The sequence below is a fragment of the Cygnus olor genome, chromosome 4 (genome assembly GCF_009769625.2).
Source record: "Cygnus olor isolate bCygOlo1 chromosome 4, bCygOlo1.pri.v2, whole genome shotgun sequence".
Classification (NCBI taxonomy): domain Eukaryota; kingdom Metazoa; phylum Chordata; class Aves; order Anseriformes; family Anatidae; genus Cygnus; species Cygnus olor.
The window spans coordinates 70,776,959-70,799,099 of NC_049172.1; the positions used below are offsets into that span (position 1 = coordinate 70,776,959).

Genomic DNA, 22,141 nt, shown 5'->3' on the forward strand with positions numbered 1-22,141 from the left:
AGTGCTGGGCACGGCTTTGTGTCCTGGCTTTGAGAGGAAGTGTTCCTTTGTCATTGACGAAACTCCAGAGGTAACTAATGATGATGTCTGAACAGGCTTTTAGAAGGTAAAGGGTTGAGCTTTGGTGTGAGAAACAAGTACTTTATGACACCTTTCTGGAGGAAAAAGCATAATTTCTGTCCAGATTCCCTCTGCAAGAAGGCCATAAACATCAGAGGTTAGAAAAAAAAAAAAAAAAGAAGAAAGGTGGTCAGAGTTCAGGCTTGGTTTTCTTTTACCCTTTCTCTTTGTCAAGAGAGTAGTAACTCTGCTGTCATTAGCAGTGCTGGTAGCACTGGCCTTACTTTTCTGAATGACACTGAGCATGTCCAGTGTTTTGGGCAGAAACGTACCACTCCCAAAGTGGCATTGGTATTCTGATACCAGCACTGCTAAACAGAAACGAGCCTTGTTGATATGTCCTGGAATTTTGAGCCTGACTTCTGAATTATGAGAATAGACTGCACTAGCTTAGTGCTTTTACGTGACAAGCCTTTTTCAGATGCTCAGTCTGGGCAGGGAGAAATGTTAATTTTAACAGAAACAATCCATGTAGTTTTTTGAAGAGGAACAGATTCAAGACCCGAGGGCAGGTTGTGAAGACTGGAGAGAGGACAGTCTCTCTTGAATCATCTTGCAAGGGAGAATAGAACAATAAAAAAAATAGCAACACTGTCCTTTTAGGTAGAATTTTTATTATCTGCTGAGACACAATGCCACATCACAAATATTTAATTTTATTTATGCATACCCTGCATTCATGTACTTCTAAATGTGGTCATTACAATGCAGTAGTGCTGGGCAAAGCCAGAGTCTAACAGCTCAAGAGACTTTCAGCGGTATACATTCTTCACAATTCAGATCTCCGATCTGCACGAGCAGACCTTTGCACCTGTAGGAAGCCCCATTTACTGCATGGAGATGCCATCTGCAGAGATTCAGTTGCAGGATTACAGCCACAATTTCCTTTGGCTTCAGTGCTGCATGTCTATCTGATCGCAGCATGCACCTCTTTATTCAAGAGTTTTGCCAAATATTCAGACATTTATTAAACTCCGAATGTAATCTATACTTTTATGAATTCCTACCAACTCTGAATACACACTTATGTCTTAAAATATTTGTTCTACAGTTGTTGCAGCTGACTGTAAGATTATTAAAACTGAAAATAGGTAGGAGGAGCAAGTTTCCACTATTTTCAGGTTTTTTTTACTCTGATTTTGTGATAGCACTTTATTCATTGCTTTCCCTGATAATCAGTCCATCATGTAAATTTCCTTCTTTCTTTGGAGTTTCTATACAGAACAGGAACGAAAAAAATAGTTTAAAATAGCAGAACAAATAAATGAATTATCAAAAAGTTGATGCTGATTGATAAGCTTGTATCGTTAATAAACGTGCAAATAATTGTTAGATTTATTTTGTAATGACTAAGTGTCAGACCTTTGAGATAGCAAAGTTAGTGCAATAAAAGTAAAACCGATGGATGGACAAACAGATTGGCATCCTGAATTGATCTGGGTCTTGCTTTATGCATTTCTGCACGAGTACTGGAATGGCAGTGGCTGTAGTTAGCAATAAGCGCATTGGACAGAAGCTGATATTTCTGCTAGTGCTACTTTACATAGGTTCTACCCTTTGAGTCAATGAGAGGTGATTGCTACTTATTTATACTATGAATAGTGTATTAAATTAATTGATGGAATTTAAAATAAATCCAACAAGGAATACAAATGCAGTTCTTTTCTGTTGTAGAAATTAATCTGAATGTATATACAAATCCCTCTGGATCTCCCCCTGCACCCCTTTCCTTCCCCTACACCCCCAATATTTTTTTGTCATTTGATCTTGTTTTAAATTTTCATTTAGCTTTAGTCAGGGCCCCTTGAAGGATGCACCAAACCTGATCTGTACCCCACATGCAGCGTGGTATAGTGAACAAGCCTCAATTGAGATGCGGGAGGAAGCAGCACGAGAGATCCGAAGGGCAATCACAGGTACTAACTCACCTCATTATCTCCTTTACTGTGTATTTCGTCTTAACAGACATTTTCATTCTTCAGTCATGAAGGATGCTGAAAAGAACCATACTCAGGTTTTGTTTATGCTTTTAGTATTTGGGACATAGAAACCAGCAAATACCACGTTTGTTGTCAGCACTGGAACAGATAATTTTGGATGATCATTGCAAGTACAAAGAAAAGGCAGGAAGTGCAAAAGAAACATTTTTTCCATATAACAGAAGTGTGCTTAATTGTGAAAAAAAACTTTTTATTTTTGTTGCTTGTAAATACTAGCCATGTGATGGATTTTACTGCAAGTCATCCAGATACTGCTGGCATCTTCCATAGGTTTTCATAGATGTCCCCTCAAGAGCAGTTTCTTTTCCATTATTCTTTTCTCTTTGTATTTTCCAAATTTCATCTAAATTTGTCTTAGAGGACAGTCTGAAATTTCAGTTTCTTTAAGGTTGTAATACTTGAAGATAAAACATGTAGAGTTCCATGCTGCTCCAAGCAAGGCTTATGTCACAACTCATTCTTACACCAAAACAAAGTTTTCAGTAGTTGTTGGTAGGTACTCTGTTTTTGATGTTCCTCTTTTTAAAACATTGCTAAGGAAGTCCAGCATTTTAAAGGACAAAATCTCTTTGTTGTATAACTGCCATGTAATTGTAAACTGTTCACATAAGAAAAAAACAGTTATGTCTTGAACATGCACTGCTAATAAATAAAATGAGAAGAGTGAGCCATTTGGCTTTGGTTTGAATCCCTTGTTAGCCTAAAATAAAAGGGAGTATTTTCATGCTGGAAAATGATTCATTAAGCACTAATGTTCTCTCTTTAGTAGGACTTTGCTGTTTTCCCCTTGGCAATACAGGCTGAATGCTCTACAGACGTGAAGGGCTGTCTGTGTCACCTTGAGAATGGTTCAGTGCCAACACATTGCTCTGCTGTACAAAAACCACTAGCAGTAGCCTGTCCTGGATCTTGTGCCTAGAGAGGCTATATGGTTCGGTTTCATTTATAGAAATGAAAGAAGAGGATTCTCTGGATGGTGATGAAGGGCACCTCTAAAGCTCCTGATCCGAATTGCTCTTTGCAGGCCTATTTCTCTCTATTTGAGAGGTAACCTGAAGAGCCTGACCATCCTTTTCCTGGAATTAGTCTTTGTGCCTGTCCTCCAGAAGAACTCGAATAGTACATTCATGAAGCTGTTGTATAACTATTACAAGTGTCCAAATAGCTCTGGGAGAGATTGCACAAACCAGCATACCATAGCTACTTGGGGGATGATTGATGTGCAAATAAGCATTAATGGGCTAAGATCTGAAAACAGGAGTCAGCTATACAGAGCTAGTTTTAGGTTAAATATTGTGCAATAGCCCAAATGTATGTGCCTGGGAAGACAGGCCTATATTTTCTTAAAGTCTGAGATTGTGCTATCAGCGATCTAAATCATTGATTTGTATTGAAGCTGTCATCGCTTCAGTGTTTGCACATGGCTTGTAGCAGGATCAAACTAAGGCCAACATTAGGGAGGTGAGAAGGACAATGAATTGCAGTGAAACAAATGTAGGAAAGGTACAGGAAGTGTGGGATGAAGCTGAATGTGCAAACGCCACAGGGGAACAAAGAGGAGAAAGGGTGTTGAGAGAGAAACTAATTGGAAAAAGGTGTACAATAAATCAATGCATGCTGAAGACAAAAATGCTAACTTGTTCTGCTGTTCCAAAAAAGTCAATGATGTTCTGTATAAAGTAAAAACAAGAAGCAAAGATCCAATATCCTTGAATATGAAAATAATAAATAAGGAGGAGTGCTGAAAACAATAATGGAAGAAATAAGAGGGCAAGCATGGCAAGTGAAAATATCATTATGAAATAAGTTTAAAATAAATAATATTTTGCAAGGGGAGACTAGTAGAGCATGCCTTACAGCAAAATAAAGGCTGAGTGGGATGGGGAGGAAGAGATGACTGCAATCAAAAAACGTCTGAGAAGGGTAAACATCAAAAAAAGAAAGATACTGTTTAAATTTATGGGTAATTTTGGTAGAAGATTAAGTGGTTATGTATTTCAAGTAAAATTAGAAAATTATTTCTAATCAGGGAAATGGTAGAAATACACTCATAATGGGGCATTTACCTTACCTTGTCTAATACTGGACTAAGAAGCCCTTTTGGGTTGTGCATGGGAGATATGGGATGTTCTAATAATATAAAGTGCAGGTCATGGAGGCAGAACTATTTGATAGTGTTCCCTAGATAACCTAGATTCTGTGAAAGGTCTTTTTTGCAGCCCCGTCGTGGCCTGGCTGATGGATAGAAAGAGCAAGCAATGAGTAGTAAGTCTTTAATCAAATTTCCAATAGGAAGTTTGAGACAAAGAGCCTGAATGCTTAGGTCAGGTCTTGAAAGTGTTCCTGGAGTACTGTTGCCAGCAGAAGCAGAGGTTGTCTTCAGTTTGACTCTTTCTGCCTCCGTATGTGCAAATCCACAGCAAGATTAAACTTTAGAAGGAATACATTAAAACAGATGTCAGAAAAAACACAGGCTCCAACTGATCTTCTGTCGAAATAGGTGGAAGCATTCCTGTTGACGTAAAGAAAATCTGGATTCTATCTGTATACTATATATAATAATTGTATTATTATTATATAATAATACATATACAGCCATGCTGTATAGTCAAATTTTAGGTTCTTGGGAAGTATGAATCTTACTGGTTATTGTTTTATTGAGACCATGTATATAAAGAACAGGATATAGTAAAGAGAGACAGAGAAATAAAAATAAAGCTGCACATTAACAACTAAGTCCCAGGCAAAAGGAGAGCAGTGAGGATCAAAAATGATCTCTTAATTTGTTTTTATGTATTTTAAATACACAAATGTTTATAACTCTGTTTTTAACATGGATAAATTGAGAGTATATACCATACTTAATTTTTGTTGTTGTTGTTGTTTTCCCTCCCTCTCCCTTGCTTCATCCTAGGTCGTATTCCAGACAGTCTGAAAAACTGTGTTAACAAAGATCATTTGACTGCAGCTACACATTGGGCCAGCATGGATCCCGGAGTTGTTCATCCAGAGCTTAATGGTGCTGCATACAGGTAAGCACGCTGCAGGTGTAAAAGAAATACTTGCTTAAGTCAAAGGTAAGTATTCTGGAATAAAGAAATGACCTTATATTAATAAATGAAGTGTCTTTGGATCAGGCTTCAACTGTATTGTTTTCGTAATTGTTGCGTTCAGGAAGATAATCTTGTTTTGCTAGTTACTGAAAGCAGTCACGCAGTGCATAAGTATGTTTCCTTTTCTTATCTTTTTTTTTGTGGTTAGTAGTATCTGAACAATATACAGTCTTCTATATGTTCCACTGAAACAGTTCTGGTCATCTCGAGTGAGTGCAATGGAAGTTTTTGTTCTTTTTTTCTGAGCAAAGCAATAGGTTAAAGAAAGACTTTCAGTAATAAAGTATTGTTCTGTGTTTTGTGGCCTCCAGACACGAGGGAACAAATAATTCAGTTAATGAATACAGTGGAATAGCCTGTGGTGTTTATGAAAATATGTTTCAAGTAGTGTTTTCTAAATTTTGCATTTTATTTTTAAGACGTTCTTTACAAGCATTTGAGGGTTTTAATCGATGCATTCTCAATCAACTGTGAAAGCAGCTTTTAATAATCAGTAGAAAAGGGTAATTTTTTCCACATTGAGTATGTATTTTAGTTTACTTTGCTTGGTAGTCTTTCTCTATCCCTTTAGCCCTAGCAGCTGTCCTAGCAGCAGATTTTCCTAGTAGTGAGCTTCACGCAATTTTTATTAATAAAAAAGTCTGCAATTTTTAACTTCAAGTATGGTATTTACTCATAAGTAGGATGGAAGTGACTGAGAAAGCTACAAACAGCTGCTGAAAGGCAATAACTTGAGGGAAGGGGCAGTTCAATACCTTTTTTTTAACCTCTTCTAATCTTTCTGCTCTCATTCTTCATACGTCTTTCTTATCATTGTCCTTCTTCAGGAGGACTGTCCCGTACTTTTATTGGGTGTAGGAATTCTTTTTGTGTTACGCCGTATGAGAACCCAACCATGCAGTGCTGAGAAGTGTGGCAAAGCTCTTAAGTCCCAAGGAGTTCTAGCAATCTCTTCAGAAAGTGATGGAGAGATGACAGAGGGAGCATCACCACCCTCTGCCTTAATCTCCTCAGCAGTAGCTGTAAGCTCATCAAAGGAAAAGAATAACTTTGATTTGATCAACACGCACATACCTCAGTGCATGTCAAGATACTTACTTTTGGGAAAAGTACCCATAGCCCTAAATATCTGAAGAAGGCTGTTTTTATTTGCTGAAGTGAAAAGTTCAAGCGTACATATTCTCTTCCACACAGCATTTGGATTCATTGACTTCGATTTGAACTACTCGGGGCATATCTGAATGCAGCTGAGGCTTATTGGCAGGTGTTCCTGAACTGGGGGTAATAACTCCAACTATGTCGTGGCAGTTGAGTACAGGGTTGTGTGCCCAAATAAAGTGCAGTTGCTTGTTCCCTTTTGGGGGGAGTCACAAGTCCACCAGAAGCAGGCTTCACAGTTAGAAATGGATTTTAACTTAGGAACGTCTGGGGAGTTAACGATTTACAAGGTAAAGACCATATGTATTTAATTTAAGCAGGATAAGCACAGAAATAAATGCCTTTTGTAGACATTGTTTCAGTCAGTTTTTTCAAAGGATAAAATAAATCATAAGTTAACTGTGAATTCACATTTGTTTTCAAATCCAGAAGAGAACTCACTTTGGCAATTTTGAGGGAAACATAAGAGTAATGCAAGAAACACTGAAAGCTGCTTTCTGGAGGGCTGATAGAGTGGTCTTTGAGTGTGGGCTAGAGCAGTTGTTATTTTGTGCAGTACAAAATATATGGAACTTGAAGCTCAAGCTTTATGAAGAAATAGGTTTCAGTAGCAGTGTTTGCTGGTGCTTAATTCCTAGCTGTTTTAAGTACAGAATTTGAACTGGTTGTTTGAAACAAATTTTTCTGTCTTTTTGCAATGCAAGATTATGCTCAACTAGCTGAGTTGTGGAGCCTTTCACAAGCGGTGTGATGTTTCAGATGTGCTAATAACTGTATCACAGTCATGTAATTGCATTAGAAGATAAGACCTGGGATAATAATTTATATGTTAAAAAATGCAAATAGCTCTTCCAGTGAACTAAAACTAACAAGGCTATTTAATTTGGGATATATCATTTACTTGAATTTTGATAAAGGAGAGAGCTCTTAAATTATCAGATATCGCTAGCAAAGAACATTGAGCATTCATCAGCAGAATATAATCTAGATATTCTGAATATCTTCATTTCCTGTGGAAAACAAAACCATTTGCTATGCAAAAGGCAAGACACCCCATCAACAAAAAGGGTTAGGCTAACAGGACCTATCCCATAAATGCAGATTAACAATATTCCCGAGAAGGAAATATTTGTAATAGTCTTGGTGAAGCGGCATAATATACCCTGCTTTTGTGTTATTACTGTGAATTTTCTACTGAGCCGCCTGCTAAATAACACCCTGCCATTTTCTGTGTCACAGAGAGAGCAGGTTATAGGAAAAATGAAATACCACAGCCAGTAAACAGTAGTTGTACAATTTATAGACATCTTGACATATCTTTCTGCCTTCTAACAGGCAGAAGACGAGACTATCCCAGTCTATAAGAGGTACTTGGATGAGAGCAGTTAGATAATGGTAACCATTCAGGAGTTTTTTCACACCAAGGTATTTCACTGGTCATTTTCAGGCTCTGCATGTAATGTAACATAGGGTAGGTGCTTAACAGAACCACAGACTGCCTGAGGCTGGCAGGGACCTCTGGGGCCTTCTGCTCCGAGTCCTGCCCCAGCAGAGCCACTCCAAGCTGTGTGGTCAGCCCCACGTCCAGGCGGCTGCTGGAGCCCCCAGGAGGAGCCCCCCAGGCTCTGGGCAGCCTGTGCCAGGCTCCATCCCCGCCCAGCCCAGCAGGGCTGCCTGGTGCTCACATGGAGCTCCTGGGCCCCGGGCTGTGCCCAGCGCCTCTCGGCCTGGCCCTGGGCACTTGAATTTTAAGTGCTTTTGGGGCAGACTCAGTTTTTTTTACAGTGCTTAATGTAGTGAAAGGTGCTTCTGTAATTAAAAAAAAATACAGGAGATTAACATGGAAATTAAAGTTGCATTTCAGTTCCAATTAAGAGGACTACTGTAATTTTCTGCATAAAGACCGCATGGGAAAGGGGAAGGGAGAGTATGAAGTAGCAGATGAGACGTAACTGACCTCTCCTGCTTTTTTCAAAAATTTAATTCAGTGGACATTTTACGTGGAAACCGTTTTGACTTAGTGCTGCCAGAGGAGGAAGATTAGGAAGAACTCTATGAAGTGCAAGCTTGCTTCTGAGGAGAGGTGCTGGCAGATAGAATAACACAGTGTCCAAGGGGATCATTTTTATGTACAGAAAGAATATCTGAAGTCAGTGCAGAATAACAGATGTGTAGTCTGGACTGCTTACCCGTGCCCGTAAGATAACTGCTAGTGCTTCTCATCTCGTTCTGCCCACTTCCAGGAGGGAAAGCTCTGACTTTTCTTCCTGAGGGAAACACAGATGGAGAATTTGCCCTGATCTGTCCCTGTTCCGCGTGTGTATCCTCGAGGAATATGGTTTTAAAAAAGTGAGGGTCTGTGTTGGAAACTGTTGTTGCTCTGTTGGGCTTATAAACAGAAATTCTTGTCATTTCTTGTTGTGATTTTTACAAAGCACCTAGAGTAACAGATAAGCTGTTTGAAAATTAAATTTGAATAAATAAAAACAATACCCAGTCAGACAGTTTTCATAGGAATTGAAGCAAATTTGATTAATAAGATTCAAATTGAAGTACTGAAACAAGCAACTAATTCCATTAGCAACTGCAAATTAATTCTAAGGAACCTCTCTGGAGAAGGAATTAGCATAGGAAGCCCTGCAAATACGTGTACAAGTGGGAACAAAGTTCTCTGGCCTACAGGTGGTGTGGTCCTTCATATCCTGGTTATCCATCCCAGGTAACAGCCATCATTAGGATCTGTAGGAATCTTTCCCATGGTGACTACTGTGTCTTTATTGTCACTGTGCCATATCATATAGCCATGCTGAGCCCCTCTGGCAGAGTCTGCAAAAAGCAGGTCCCGTGATGTTTCTGTGGTGGAAAAAAGAACAGATAAATGGGCTTTCATCCTGCTTTTCCTTGGAGTTTCCTGGCTGTTCTACATAAGTTCTGCACTAATTTGCTATCGGTTTGAGGGGACTCGGGGTGAGCAGTACAAACGTGCATTACTTTAGGAAAGATGCTACTGAAAGGGGGTGAAATTCCCTGAGGGATTCAGTGAGGAACTCAGAGGAGAGGAAAATCACCTGCAGAACAATGTGGTATTTGAAAAAGCTTGCCTAGACTACATGTGCTTTTTTTTCCATTTAATTTTAAATAAACACTAGGCCAACAAATGCCACAATGAGTAAGTGGCAGGATTGTGTGTTTAGGCTTTCAGTACGGATAACGCTCTCACTAGGGAGCTTGAGTAAGCCGAACACAGCAGAAGAGAAGGGGTAAGTGTGCAGCTGTTTGATGGAGTAGGGGGGACGGGACCAAAGGGGCAGTGTAAGTGGCCAGCATGGGCCAGCAAGCTGGGACCAAGGTACTTGGCTAAAGAGAAAACATTTTTGGAAAAGTCATTTGTTTATAGCTGTTCTTTTTATGTATAGGCACCATGAGTTACAAGTATTCATCAATTCCATTTGAACGTGGGGACTGAAACAGTAGATGGGAAAGATTTTCTTTTAGCCTGGTAGTATCAGAGCCATCATAAAATCAAGCTAAATCAGAGGGTGTTTTGTTTATTAAATTCCTAAAATTCCTAAAATTAAATTTATAAAAGGACCGTGGTGTTCATCCAGAAAGAGTAAGAAGTCTTGAAAAACCTTCCACAGGTTTTTTTGTTTGCATCTCTCTTTACTGCAGTCTGCCTAAAGCACTTTGTCCTTTGTATAGCTAGTACTGGTTCTCTTTCAGACAACTACTGTGGCAAGTTTGGAGCTTAAAAAAAAATAAAAATCTTGGGTGTAATAGGTGTGAATTTGTCCTCTCAAGAGTGTGAGTGTGATCCCCCTTTTAGGGGGCTGTCAGAAAGCTCTGATTGCAAGATTAGTCTAAAGAAATAGTTTTTCAGACCACAACAGTGAAATTTCAAAATTGAAAAAAAATTTCCAAAGGTCAACTTGAGGAACAGTCCCAGAGGACATACGTATCGTGCAGACCTAGCCTGAGTTGCTTCATGCTGAGATATACTTTGAGAAGAGCAGTTGTTTCCATTGCCATGCTGTCAATCTTGCTATTAAATCTGAAATTGGAAAAAAAAAACAAAAACAAACCAAAGCAAATCGTAGCAAGTCTTTATTTCTCATTTGGGCGAAACACAGCATGTTTTGCTTTATTTGACAGCATCCACATATGGTATCTCATCGTGAGCTTAACCAACAGTATTTCTCACTGGTCTGAAAATAAAATAAACATCTCTGTACCTCTAGGAGGAGGCAAGGTGGGCTTTCCTGTCAGCCATCTCTTGGTTTTAACATGTGCTCTCCTCTTCTTCTCTCAGCAGGTATCCCCCAGGTGTTGTAAGCGTGGCTCCAACTGGCATACCTACGGCAGTAGAAGGAATAGTCCCCAACCCTATGTCTTTATCACACGGCCTCCCTGCTGTAGCCCACCCGCCCCATGCTCCTTCCCCCGGCCAAACTGTCAAACCAGAAGCTGATAGAGACCACCCGAGCGACCAATTGTAGCCTATGAAAACAGCATTCCCAACATCAGAGATTTCAACTTCAGCGTGTGGAAAAAAAAAATAACCAAACACAAAACCCTGGATTTTGATTAAAGGCAAAACCATGAACTTACAGGAGGAGACGATTATTGTTTTAGAAACTGGTCCAATATACAGTATAAAAGGAAAAGGTGGGAGACAAAAAGAAGATTTGGAAGCATTTTTTCCTCCGTATAAATTGTAGTTTGTCCCTGTCCAGTGGACTGATTCACTGTTTCTGTGTCCTATGGGTTCTTTGTTAAGCAAGAGAAGTTAGTAGTTAATTATATCATGAATGTACTTGTCTGTGTACAGTTTTTAGAACATTAAAAAGGGTTTGTTTGCTTAGCTGTCAACAAGGAAAAACATAAGGGAGGCATTCAACAAACCAATTTTGAGATTAAAAATCTTTTCTTTTATATTTTAAAACATGCCCAAAAATGAGGCAGTTGGCAAACTTCTCAGGACAATGAATTTTTCCCATTTTTCTTTCTACGCCACACAGTGCATTGTTTTTTCTACCTGCTTGTCTTATTTTTTAGAATAATTTAGTAAACAAAAGAAAAACCGTTTCTCCTAATTTTGGCATGAATTCCCTTATTTCAAAATGAAGACAACCTTGCAAAGAGATTTTGAGGAAAAAAAAGGTTTTGTATAAACGAGCATTGTGCTTTTTGTCACCAGTTAAAGTATATATTATTGGTGGTATGCGAAAAAGGCACTAGACTACTGAAAAGTAGCAGCATTTCATTGCCTACATTGATTCCTTCCTGGTAATGTGGTAGGCTAGCAATATTTTTGGTTAAAATCATGTTTGTGACTGTAACCATTTGTATGAATTATTTTAAAGAAATAAAAATCCCAGACAAATATCATATGTGTAAAAATTTTTATTTCTAGTAACTGTTTATTCAACTTTTATTAGGTTTCTTAGCTGTAATTTTTAAACAGATGCTGTCAAGTATTTCATTTCTAGCTTTACTTTGCTCTCTGTTGTTTGTAATACCGTCTTGGAAGCTTGAAAAATAATAAAAAAAAAAAATTCTTTCCATACCATTTTTCCCTTTACATTTCGTAAATGTTGATCTTTTTTTCCTGTGTTTCTAATGGAGTTTGAAATTAAGATGGATTTTGATTTGTACACCGGCATCATCAGCTACAATATGGTAACAGCATTTATGCTACCACTGTGGGCAGAGCAGAGCAGGTACAACAGCAACACGACAATAATAATAATAATAAACGTCTTTTGCCGAAGTCCAACGTGAGAAGTGTCCATTGTTTTATTTGCTTTTTTGATGATGGAAGTGTGTAGCAGGACGTGCTTGTATTTGCTGTATTGCAAGAGGTTGTTTCAGAGGCAGAAGTGTTCTTATGGCAGGTTTTCATCTGGAAGCTGTTCTGGCCTTACCACGCTCCTTTCAGGATGTCCTTTCATCCCTGCACAGTGTAACGAGCAAGTTTAGCTGCAGCACAAAGGAGACAGGGAAGGGAGAGAAGTGAACCTGGAGATAAACCTGGTAGGTTGTCTCTTACCTGCGTGTTCATCATTAGTCTGAATTAGTAACTGCCTGCCTCTGGTTGTTGAACAGTTCTTATGGGATCCATGGAAAGTTCTTGTCTCCCATTCCCGCCTCCACTTCTGTTAGGAAAACATCAGGAGGCTGCAAATCAAGAAAGGCTGATAATTGCGGGTCTGTTCCCAAGGAGTACATAAAGTAAAATTTTGTCTCCATGGAAGAGTGGAAGGTTTTTTCCTTTTAGAGACCAAGATGTCACCTAGTATGATTTATTTGATGGCAAAGTCGTTCCAGAAACATACCAGAAAACAGCTGTAAACTGCAGGTTATCCCAGCAGAGAGGCTTCTAGTCGGCTTTGTGGCCAAAACATTGGTGCAAAAAATCAAATGCGATCTCCTGCAGTTGAAGTGGATTTTCATATTTCACTGGTAATTCACGTTTTAAGATGATTCCTTGTAGGGCTGCAGAAGCTTCTTTAACATTTGTAAACCAAACATTTAACATCTGGCTGCTGAGAATTGCTGACAGTCTTGCTAGCAAAGGAAGCAGATTTCTAGAGAAAAACCAGGAGTTTTTTTCCTTCTCATGCATCAGTTTTGACACAGCATATGTAAGCAAGCTTTGTTTCCAATGAATCAATAAATGGAAAAAAGATGAAGACACCAGTATTTACAGCAAGTAGCCCTGAAGCTTGCTGTCCTTCAACCGTGCACGTGTTCAGGCCATCATCCGTGCTTGTTCAGGCAAAGCTTTTATTCAGGATTTGAGCCTGAAGTACTGCACTGATGGGTGTAATAGGGATTTGCCACTGTGGTAATGCATGATCATTGCTTTTATGCTGGTACTTGAGATATATTGGTCAGTTTTAGTGCTGGAGAGCAATCCAGCTTCCTTCTTCTGTTGGAGCAAAAGGGAGAAGTCATCCAGGCAATGACAAGAGCCACGTGTACTGACTTCTGGGTTACCACCTGAAGAGCTTTAGAGCAAATACTGGATTTCAAAATATGAAAGGTTTGGAGTAAATGACTAATTGGAAAAGTGTACCGTAATAAACAAAGGTTTTTCCAGACTAACCTTAATATCTTTTACAACTGATTTTGCTGGGTTGTGGAAATGTGATTCGATTTCCTCCATCTGGTAAAGTATGTGCTAAATAAAGTTTGTGCAGAAGGTAGCAGGGAAACACCAAGTGGCAATGGCAGAAGAGGGCAACGGAAGGTGACGTGGGACTGCTGAAAGGGGAAGTAGTCAAAGTGGTTCTGGTTTCTGTTGTTACCTGAATTAAGGATCTTGGCTAAGAAGTAGGCCGAGCAGACTGGAAGTGCTGATGGTTCAAGGACTGTAGGTACGGAGGAGGCTCTGGAGTCTGCACAAGAGCTGGATGGTATCAAGGAATGTGCTGGTAGCAGTGGACAGTTACCAGTTGTGCAAACACAGAGTCATGTAGCTGGAAGTCAAAGATTTGTCAGGAGTCAGAAGCGATTCCCCATGGTAGGACTGATTCATTGCCACTGTGGGGCAGCTGTGGAAAAAAGCAGTGGGATCACAAGACGCGGCAGACCAAGTATTTTTGGTAGGGATAGGAATGAATCAGTGATGCTGCTCAGGACCTGGAGCATTTGATCCGTAGTTTTGCTCGTGCATCTTCCAAAGGATGAGCTCTAGCTGAAGTAACAGCGAATGCAGACTCAAAATGACTGGTCTGGGGGGCTTGTTGGGTGAGAGGAATGGGAGTAACTTGGTTTCTTTAGCTTAAAGCAAAGGCTGACTTGAGGAAAAGACTTTATAAATAGTAAGTAGATGCTGAGGAGGAGGAAGAAATGCTAAAGAAATGCTGACATGAACAGACAAGCATAAATGGGGATTAGGAAAAGATGTCTATCAACAGGGAGGCTCTGGGAAAGATTTCTAATTAGAGTATCAGAGGCAGTCCTGAAGTTCCTTCAGTTTGTTGTTTGTTTGTTAATTAACTGTTTTTTCATCCAAAATGTGAGATCATTTAAAGGTCATATCAAGTGAAGGCTTTTTCCATTCAGGCTAAAACACTTCAACTTGCTTTATAACAGGCCTCGAGGTTTTTTCCTTCAGTCTCTTTTAATTTTATATTTATTTTTTAGAGGAAAATCCTCTATTATTTTCTTGTGCAGCCTCCCACCTCAAAAGATGAAGGCTGGCTTTCCAAATGAGTGGGACTGCTGTAATCTGGCTGTTACCCACTTACTCTTTGCCTCAGACCAAAGAGTTCTTTTATTTGATTTGAGTGAACACTTTGATAATGTCACTTGTTCTGCTTGAAGTAAGGCAGTACTGCCAGTGTTTCCTTTAGTCATTCAGTTCACCCTATAACTTTTTTACCTTTCATAGATTGGAGAGGAAAAAAAAAAAAAGGGGGGGAAAGCAGTCATTGGTTTTAAGGGAAGAGAGTAATATTAGATCATTTTGCCTGACCACTTTGTAAAGCTGTAAATGTCATATACTTCTTCATTAAACCTGATATCTTGTTGTGGCATAAGTAAATATTTCGGAAAGATTTCTAGTCTTTATATTAAAATGTCAAGCTTTTTTCTTTTTTTTTTTCTTTTTTTTTTTTTTTTTTCTGTTTTCTTTGGTAGTTTGTTTAAATGCAAAATAACCCTCACTATAATTTTAAACTGTGTTATTTAATTTGGCTTTCCCTGGCTCTAAATTTCAGTTATTGTTTCATGTTGAACATGAGGTCATGTAGACTGACCTGTATTTAGCGAGGAGGTTACATTTTAGCCAGTTCTCCTTTATACTGAGGTCAGTGACACATCTTCCAGGAAGACCAAGCTGTATTATTCATCTGTTTTCTTTTCCAGTTTCTGTCATTACCAGATACACAATATTGCACATCCTTTCCTTTGTGGCCCTCTATTTTTGTCCTTTAGAATGGCATAGTTCTTGGTTGAAAATGGTTATCTTCTGCAGATGAAATTATAGGATTTTCAATCTTTTCTGAGACTTTAAGCTATTGTCTCCTTGCCTCTGTTGACTTTCCAATTTCCTTGGTAATCTGTTTTCCTGCAAAGTTACAGGTGCTCAAAGAACTTGATTAATCATCTTCCCAGTCTTCAGACTGTATTTGGCTTGGTAGGGCTGAGCACCTACCTCAACAATAGTGGAATCTCCAAATTGTGCGTATGCTCAAGTGCCTGAAGTAGTCCTGTTCTCGTAGATCGTCCTTGCTTTCATCCCATCATCTGCATCTGTTTGTGTGTTTGCCTCTTGCAGAATGCATCCCGCTCATGTTCAGGGACACAGAATGTTACTTTTGGAATTCTTCCCTTTTTTAGGAAAAAAAAAAAAAAAAAAAGTCATTTGGTCAGTTCTACTTTTTCTCTTTGCCTGGGAGTTCCAGCTCAATACAGACCAGTCATTTTTTAGCTCTCCTTGGCTGACCTCTATGCACAATCCCTCACTACACCCCATATTTTATCTTTTCCATCCCCTTTTGACCCTGGGATCTCTCAGCTGGTATTTCGTTATGCAGTTCCTCATCTGGAATTTCCATTTTCTTTTCAACAGAGACACTTATGGCTCTTCAAGCCCAGTCTTAGCATTTTTCTTTGCCTCTACATTTCTGCTGAGAGTTGTAACAGAGTGTTTTCTTGATGGAACTTTGTTTGTTTTAGGGGTGTTGTGACACTGTGTGTCAAGGCCACCATAAACAGGATGAAATATGGCCTTGGGACAATTAGAGGCATTTGATATATTTCCAAGTTGATGTGGATCACTCTCTGAGTGTGCCAATCCATTGAAGACATTTGTTACTTGCATAGTCTTAACTACATCTCTATCCCCTTCTTTCATATGCTGCCTAAAAAGGACAAGCGGTTGCCAGTTGGAAGCAATGACTCTGCTCAAGAAATAAAGTAAGGAAGTTTTGTTGTTGTTTTAACGCATTTAAATGAATATGGTTTTAGTTGCAAATATTTAAAGTAATAAAAAAGGAACATAATTGTTAAATTGCCACAAGGAGCCTTTTTATGTATTAAATATGATGTACTAGAAGCAGACAATTATGACAGCAGAAGTGCTATTTCTTTGTAGGTTCAGTGAAAGCAGAGTCCTTGTATGGCTTGGGAAAAGCTTATGGAGCTGGTCTTCCCTGGTCAAACCCTAGGAGTTAGGGCAGCAAATCAACACCTAAAAATAGATCTACTGAGGACCGGACATCTCAGACTTGTGTTTTCAAATCCCTCCAACAGTTTTCAGAAAGTCCCACCCGATGCAATTTGTTAAATTCTCAAGCCAGTTGCCTCCAACACAGCTGCCAGCTCTGCAGCATGTTCCCGTCTCCAGGAATGGAGCAAGCAGCAGCGCTGGCTCTTCAGCACCCTTAAAAGCATCACAGTAAATCCCATTAAATTCCCTTTGCTGTTCAGTAGAATGTTGAGCCCTGGTGTAAAGTTCAGTCTGTGCTGCATTTTATCACACTTACTTAAACCACAATAGAAAGAGAATCTGCTTTTGATGTTCTCCAGAAAGAATTTTGCCATTATCTGTATCAGTAGTTTTTATACTAAAAGAGAGTCAGGGTACCTCCAAGTTCTTTTTAGTATGGGTTTTCCGTCAGTTTGCTTTCTCATGTTTTTAAAGGTCTAATGTATGTGAAATGTGTTTGTCATGTTATGAAGAAGTTATGATGATATATTTATCTTTATTTCTAAATGATAGACATTTGTAATTAGCTACAAGGCCATCACTTTCCATTCCAAGAAAGCCTGTCCTTTGAAACGGTTTGTTGAAATTGGAGATTTCCAAGAATTCATGTTCTGAAGAACTGTCTTTATTTTTTTTTTCCTTCCACAGACCAGCCATTGTAAGCACAGGATACAGCCTTTTATTATGAGAAGCACAGGTAAGAGGTGAAAAATCTCCACTGTGACTCAATGCTTATTTTCAGACATTTTCAGCCTCTGTAAGTTCTAAGTATGAAGGCGTGATTTCGCATCACTTAACTAGTAGATGAGATCTGATCCCATTTTACAGAAAAATAAAATCCTAAGGGATTTTTATTTAAGACCAATATTAAATTGGGACTTCTTGGATTGCCGCATTTCTCCCACTTGGATTTTCACACACAGCCAGGAACAAAGCGTGTCACTCTGGTGTACGTGCTTCATGATGCCACAGGCTCTGGAACCAAACCTTACGATTTGGAGAACTTTGTTCGATATGTCCAGTGCTGCTGGAAGTTGTACAAGGTTTCTGATGTTGATGCAATTCCTGATGCATTTTAGTTATCATCTGTGATTAACTGGCAGTAGAGCTACCAGGGATTCGCAGTAGTTTGTGAAGACAGCTGTGAATTCAGATCTAAGCAGGCGCTGCCTGTTCCCCTTAGAAAAGGCCATTGACTAGCCATCAGACGGTGACTGCTTTTAAATCTAGTTACCTGTCTGTGCTTCCTCTTCTGCTTCTCCTTGGTGACCGAAGTGAAAGCTTAGGAGGAATAGCTCTTCACACATATAATCATCTCGATTAAGTGCTCAAAGATACAACAGAATAAACCAGGGGCAGTCTCTACAGATCCAAGTGTGTATGGTATAAGCTTCTCATGTCAATTTCTAGCTTCAAAGTGGCTTCATTGCTTAGGAAATGTACATTGTAGGAATGAAATGTTATCCAGAAGAGGTACATGTGTGTATTGCTTCTTATCCCCTCTGTCTCCAGACACCTACACCCCATGGAAAATTTATCCCCAGAAGGGAGGGTTCTCTGACTGCTGGTGAAACTTCTCTGACTGCTGGTGCTGTCTTTGAAAAACAGGCTGAACTGCCTTGATAATCCTCATCTGGTAATTCACCCTCAACATCTATCCAGTCTCTCTGGGGAGGTAGATCCCTGGGAAGAAAGGGTGGTTTTTGTTTAAAGGTGTTTGGTTTAGCATTATAGCATCCAGGATGAAAGCAGCAACCCTGCTGTTTCTATTAGGACATCACTAAACGACACATAAATTTTTAAAATTTATTTTTGAGTGCATTTACCCCAGGACTCTGGACTTTCAGACATGCTGTGTTTGCTCAGCTTGGGGAGCGAAAGCTTGCCTGCTGCTGCCTTCACCTGGATGAATGGGCTGGGAGAGAGCAGTTGTGCTCTGGGCCTTGCTCTAAGTTAAATACATGAAACGTGAGGGGAGAACCCAGTGTGATATGGCACGGTCCCATCTGACCCGTGTGGGCACCCATGTCCTACTAACGCACACCTTTGGCTGCGGTGAGGCCTATGCCCTACTCTTGTTCCCAGCCCACCACCGCCACGTGCCCCACTTCCTGCCTCCGGGCCCCCTCGCTGCTCCATGGGTAACACCAGGCCTGTACCCTGGCCCTGGGCTGCCCCACATGGGTTTTTCCACTCGCTTCCCTGCTACATTCAACATCCATTGGTGCCGGTGCTGCTGCCTCCTTGCCTCCCACTCTCACAGGCCCTGGAGCAGGCCGGGCACGCCACTAGGTGGCAAGGAGTTTGAAGAGGATAACGGAGCGGACAGCCGGGAGGGACAGGGGGTGAAGCGGTGTCGGCTGGCCCAGTGATCGCAGTGCGGGTGCTGTTTCCCTTTTTGAGTCACAGAAGGCTCAAAGACCTCGCACCTGTTCGGGAGAGAGGCTCTAGAAAAGCATTTTTGTATTTAGAAATATGTAAATAAATATTTGGAAGTAGTCCCCACTCCAAATATTTTCCAGGCACAAGTGTGAAGGCAGGCTAAAAAACCAGAAGGGCAGCATAGACCCCCTAGATGTTTTTCAAAGCTAGTGCACGGGTTATGCTGTTTGTTGTCCTAACAGTCTGAGATTTTGTGGAATACATCCTGCTGCTTTCGCCGCCTGGAGATGTCTCAAATTACAGCTTTCCATCAGGGGCTGGTTTCTTCTTTTCTCAATTGCCTCAGGGGCCCTTTCAGGGAAGTTTCCAGTTCCCTCTCTTCCTCTCTGTGGTGACAGCAGTGCTTTGACTGGCTCCATTCAGAGAGCTTTCATGCATCCAGGCCTGCCCTGCCCTTCCTCATCCTGTTCCCTAACAGTACTGCTTATGGCCATGCACCTTACTGCTCTGCTAACCTCACCTGGGGGTGGTTGTGCCTCTTCCTCAGAGGTGCTGGGACGTGAAACTCATCAGCTGCACATGCAGGTTCTGCAGCGGCCATCAGTAGCATTTGTCTCCCTCTCCCTCATCTTTCAAGAGGAGCAAATCTGTTTTGCTCCAAAACACTGATCTGAAGTACCATGTTTTAGAATGCAGTGGGAATTTCCCATTCTGGAACAATGAGAAGCATGGGCAGAAGTAGATTTCCTCTGCTTCTCCCTGTGTTTTGCAGACTGGATGTTAAAATATGTCTCTGTGTTAAAATTAGGTGCAGTAACAATGGTTATACATCACACAATAGCATCAGATCCAAACAGAAACAGCGCACACAATGCAGATTTTTAACCAGTCTTTTATTAATGGAGCACTGGTCTTCTGAATGGTAGACCAATATATAGTGTGTATATATGTATATATAACATATAATGCTATGGATATAGTATATAATGCTATGGAAAATAGAGCACAATGCTTGGCATTTCAGGATCATAGCGTTCATGTTCATGTGGCCATGCTGAGATTTCACAAAATATCTGCAGTCTGGATTTTGCTACCTTTTGAGTGCTTGACTTCTGAATCTTAGTGCTGATGTTCTAATATTTGTATTCATAATTTCATTTTTAGTTCTTGTGGCCTAGAGGAATTCTGGCTATTTTGACTGTGTGATGGGTCTGGGGAAGGTGAGTATCCCACTGCCACTGCCTGGAGACTTCACTGCAGTTGGAAGGCTAGCTGGAGGCCTGAAAAATGCTGCTGGCCCCTACCCTGACAATAGACAATTGTAAAATAACTCACTGCGTGATAAGATAAAACAAATATCCCCAGGACTTCCTTGTGGCATGACAATTTTCAGCTGTAAAAGATAGCTTCCTGGGATGTCCTTCAATTTGCAATCACTTGCAATGAGACAAAAGCAAAAATATTACCTACCAGTGAAGTAACAACATGCTGTCCAAGAATGTTAAATATAAAAAAAAAAGGTACCAAAATTACAACAGATTGACAACACGCGTTTTTCTTTGGTAGGCGTGAAAAACATGAATAGCCTTGCAATATAGCCTGGTGGTCCCATTTTACAGCAAGGGCAATGTATTTGTTATTTATAACAGGTTAATCAATGATTAACAGACATCACAATTAATGGTTAATTGATTGTTTTAGACTTAGTTCACACGTGGCTTGCAGCAATCTGTAACACTGCATTCACGCTGTAATGTATTTATAGCGGTTATTAATCACACAGTAGTGTTTTTTAAATGTTCCCATTTTATTAGGTGTAACCAAATTCTCAATAGCACTTCAGTGAATGTGAGTTCTGCCTTCACATTAGCAAGAGGGAAAATACAACAAACCAGCTAACTTGGCCTTGCTTTCTGCAATGTCAGAAAACTATAAACTGCATAAATGGGAGGCACTACCACATTATGAAAGCAATTTTAAGAAAAATGTGCCATTTATGGAAGAAGCACACTTAAAGATTTTTGTAATTACAAATATTTGTACTGTTAAGTGAATTGCATTAAAGTATTTGTCGTTGTTGCTTTATTTCCCTGGAGGACTCTTATGTAGTGGGAGCTTTGTTATGCTGATAAATGTGCCTGAAAGCTTTATAATGTACTGATGCATTGTAATGATAAATAGATCTGGTTAAGTAGTAAAGATCAAACACACAATTAAACAGACTGTAATATACATCTTGCTGAGCAAGGGAAAACAATAGTGGAATCAGTAGAGATGAATACAAATGGTTTTATTGAACCAAGCAAAAAATATTTTCTTATGCCTACAAAATGAGGAAATCTGGACTGGTACTTGCATAAACAGAATTATAAAGTCCTGAAACATATAAAAATGTCTTTGAGATGTTGAGTATTTTTAGGTGATGGACAGGGCTTTCTCTGACCACTTAGAGCTGTAGAGATATACAATAAAATGGGAGTTAAGCAGATTGGCAGGGCACAGGATTGCTTGGAGAAGAGCTTGGGCACAGTGGGCAGGGCTCGCAGGTCTGACGCAGTGGTAAAACTAACAAAAACATGTTGCACTTGACAGAAATATTAGAACTGAATATTGGCAGCACCTGCTTCCATTGTCCCAGATTTCCTTTCCTAGAACCTTTCCCAGCAGGGAGGCTGCTGGTTCATGCTTGGCAAGGTCACGGAGGCTTCATGCGTCTTACTGCCATTTGCTCTTCCGAGTACCAGGAGAAAATGTGGTTCAGAAGGAAAGAATTTAAAGAGGGAATATGGCTGTGCCTTCCTCAAGATTCACAAAAATAAGTCTTTGGCATGAAGGTGCTGAGAGGGACTTTCATTCAAAACTCAGAGCAGTACCAGTGTGACCTGCTTGCAGTTTATCCTTGTCCTTTCCAAGGCTGAATTGCTCTGAAGGGTGTTTTAAGTGGATTTCCTTCGCAGGGGTACCCATGGCCAAGTCGGTGCAGTAGGAATTTTATAGCTCGTTGTACAGATGCTGTGGTGAAATAACTCCTGGAGGATTTAGAATTAGGCGGGATATAACAGCCAGAAGAAACAGTTAATTCTCCTGGATTGACTTTATGTGGGCTCTTACCCTACACAGCGCTTTGCCCACCTGGAATAGCGTAAGCA

General features: G+C 40.0%; 1 protein-coding gene and 1 long non-coding RNA gene across 18 annotated transcripts in view; both read left to right on the plus strand.

Annotated features, from left to right (window-relative positions):
• CTBP1 (C-terminal binding protein 1) overlaps nucleotides 1-12,167 on the plus strand; it is a 180,560-nt gene extending 168,393 nt beyond the window's left edge. For 12 of the 17 annotated variants that reach the window (XM_040556930.1, XM_040556915.1, XM_040556932.1 and 9 more), the window contains 3 exons: nucleotides 1,909-2,036; nucleotides 5,035-5,152; nucleotides 10,701-12,167. In XM_040556930.1, the coding sequence (XP_040412864.1) occupies nucleotides 1,909-2,036; nucleotides 5,035-5,152; nucleotides 10,701-10,887 (433 nt within the window). In that variant the 3' untranslated portion in view covers nucleotides 10,888-12,167. The remainder of the gene's footprint in view (nucleotides 1-1,908; nucleotides 2,037-5,034; nucleotides 5,153-10,700) is intronic. The other 5 variants (XM_040556917.1, XM_040556920.1, XM_040556931.1 and 2 more) reach the window with 2 other exon arrangements.
• A 3,695-nt stretch (nucleotides 12,168-15,862) lies between these two features.
• On the plus strand, nucleotides 15,863-21,082 carry LOC121069592. The gene is made up of 4 exons (XR_005819511.1): nucleotides 15,863-16,318; nucleotides 17,259-17,307; nucleotides 18,123-18,246; nucleotides 20,157-21,082. It is a non-coding gene; the product is annotated as an uncharacterized LOC121069592 (long non-coding RNA).
• The last annotated feature ends 1,059 nt before the right edge of the window (nucleotides 21,083-22,141 follow it).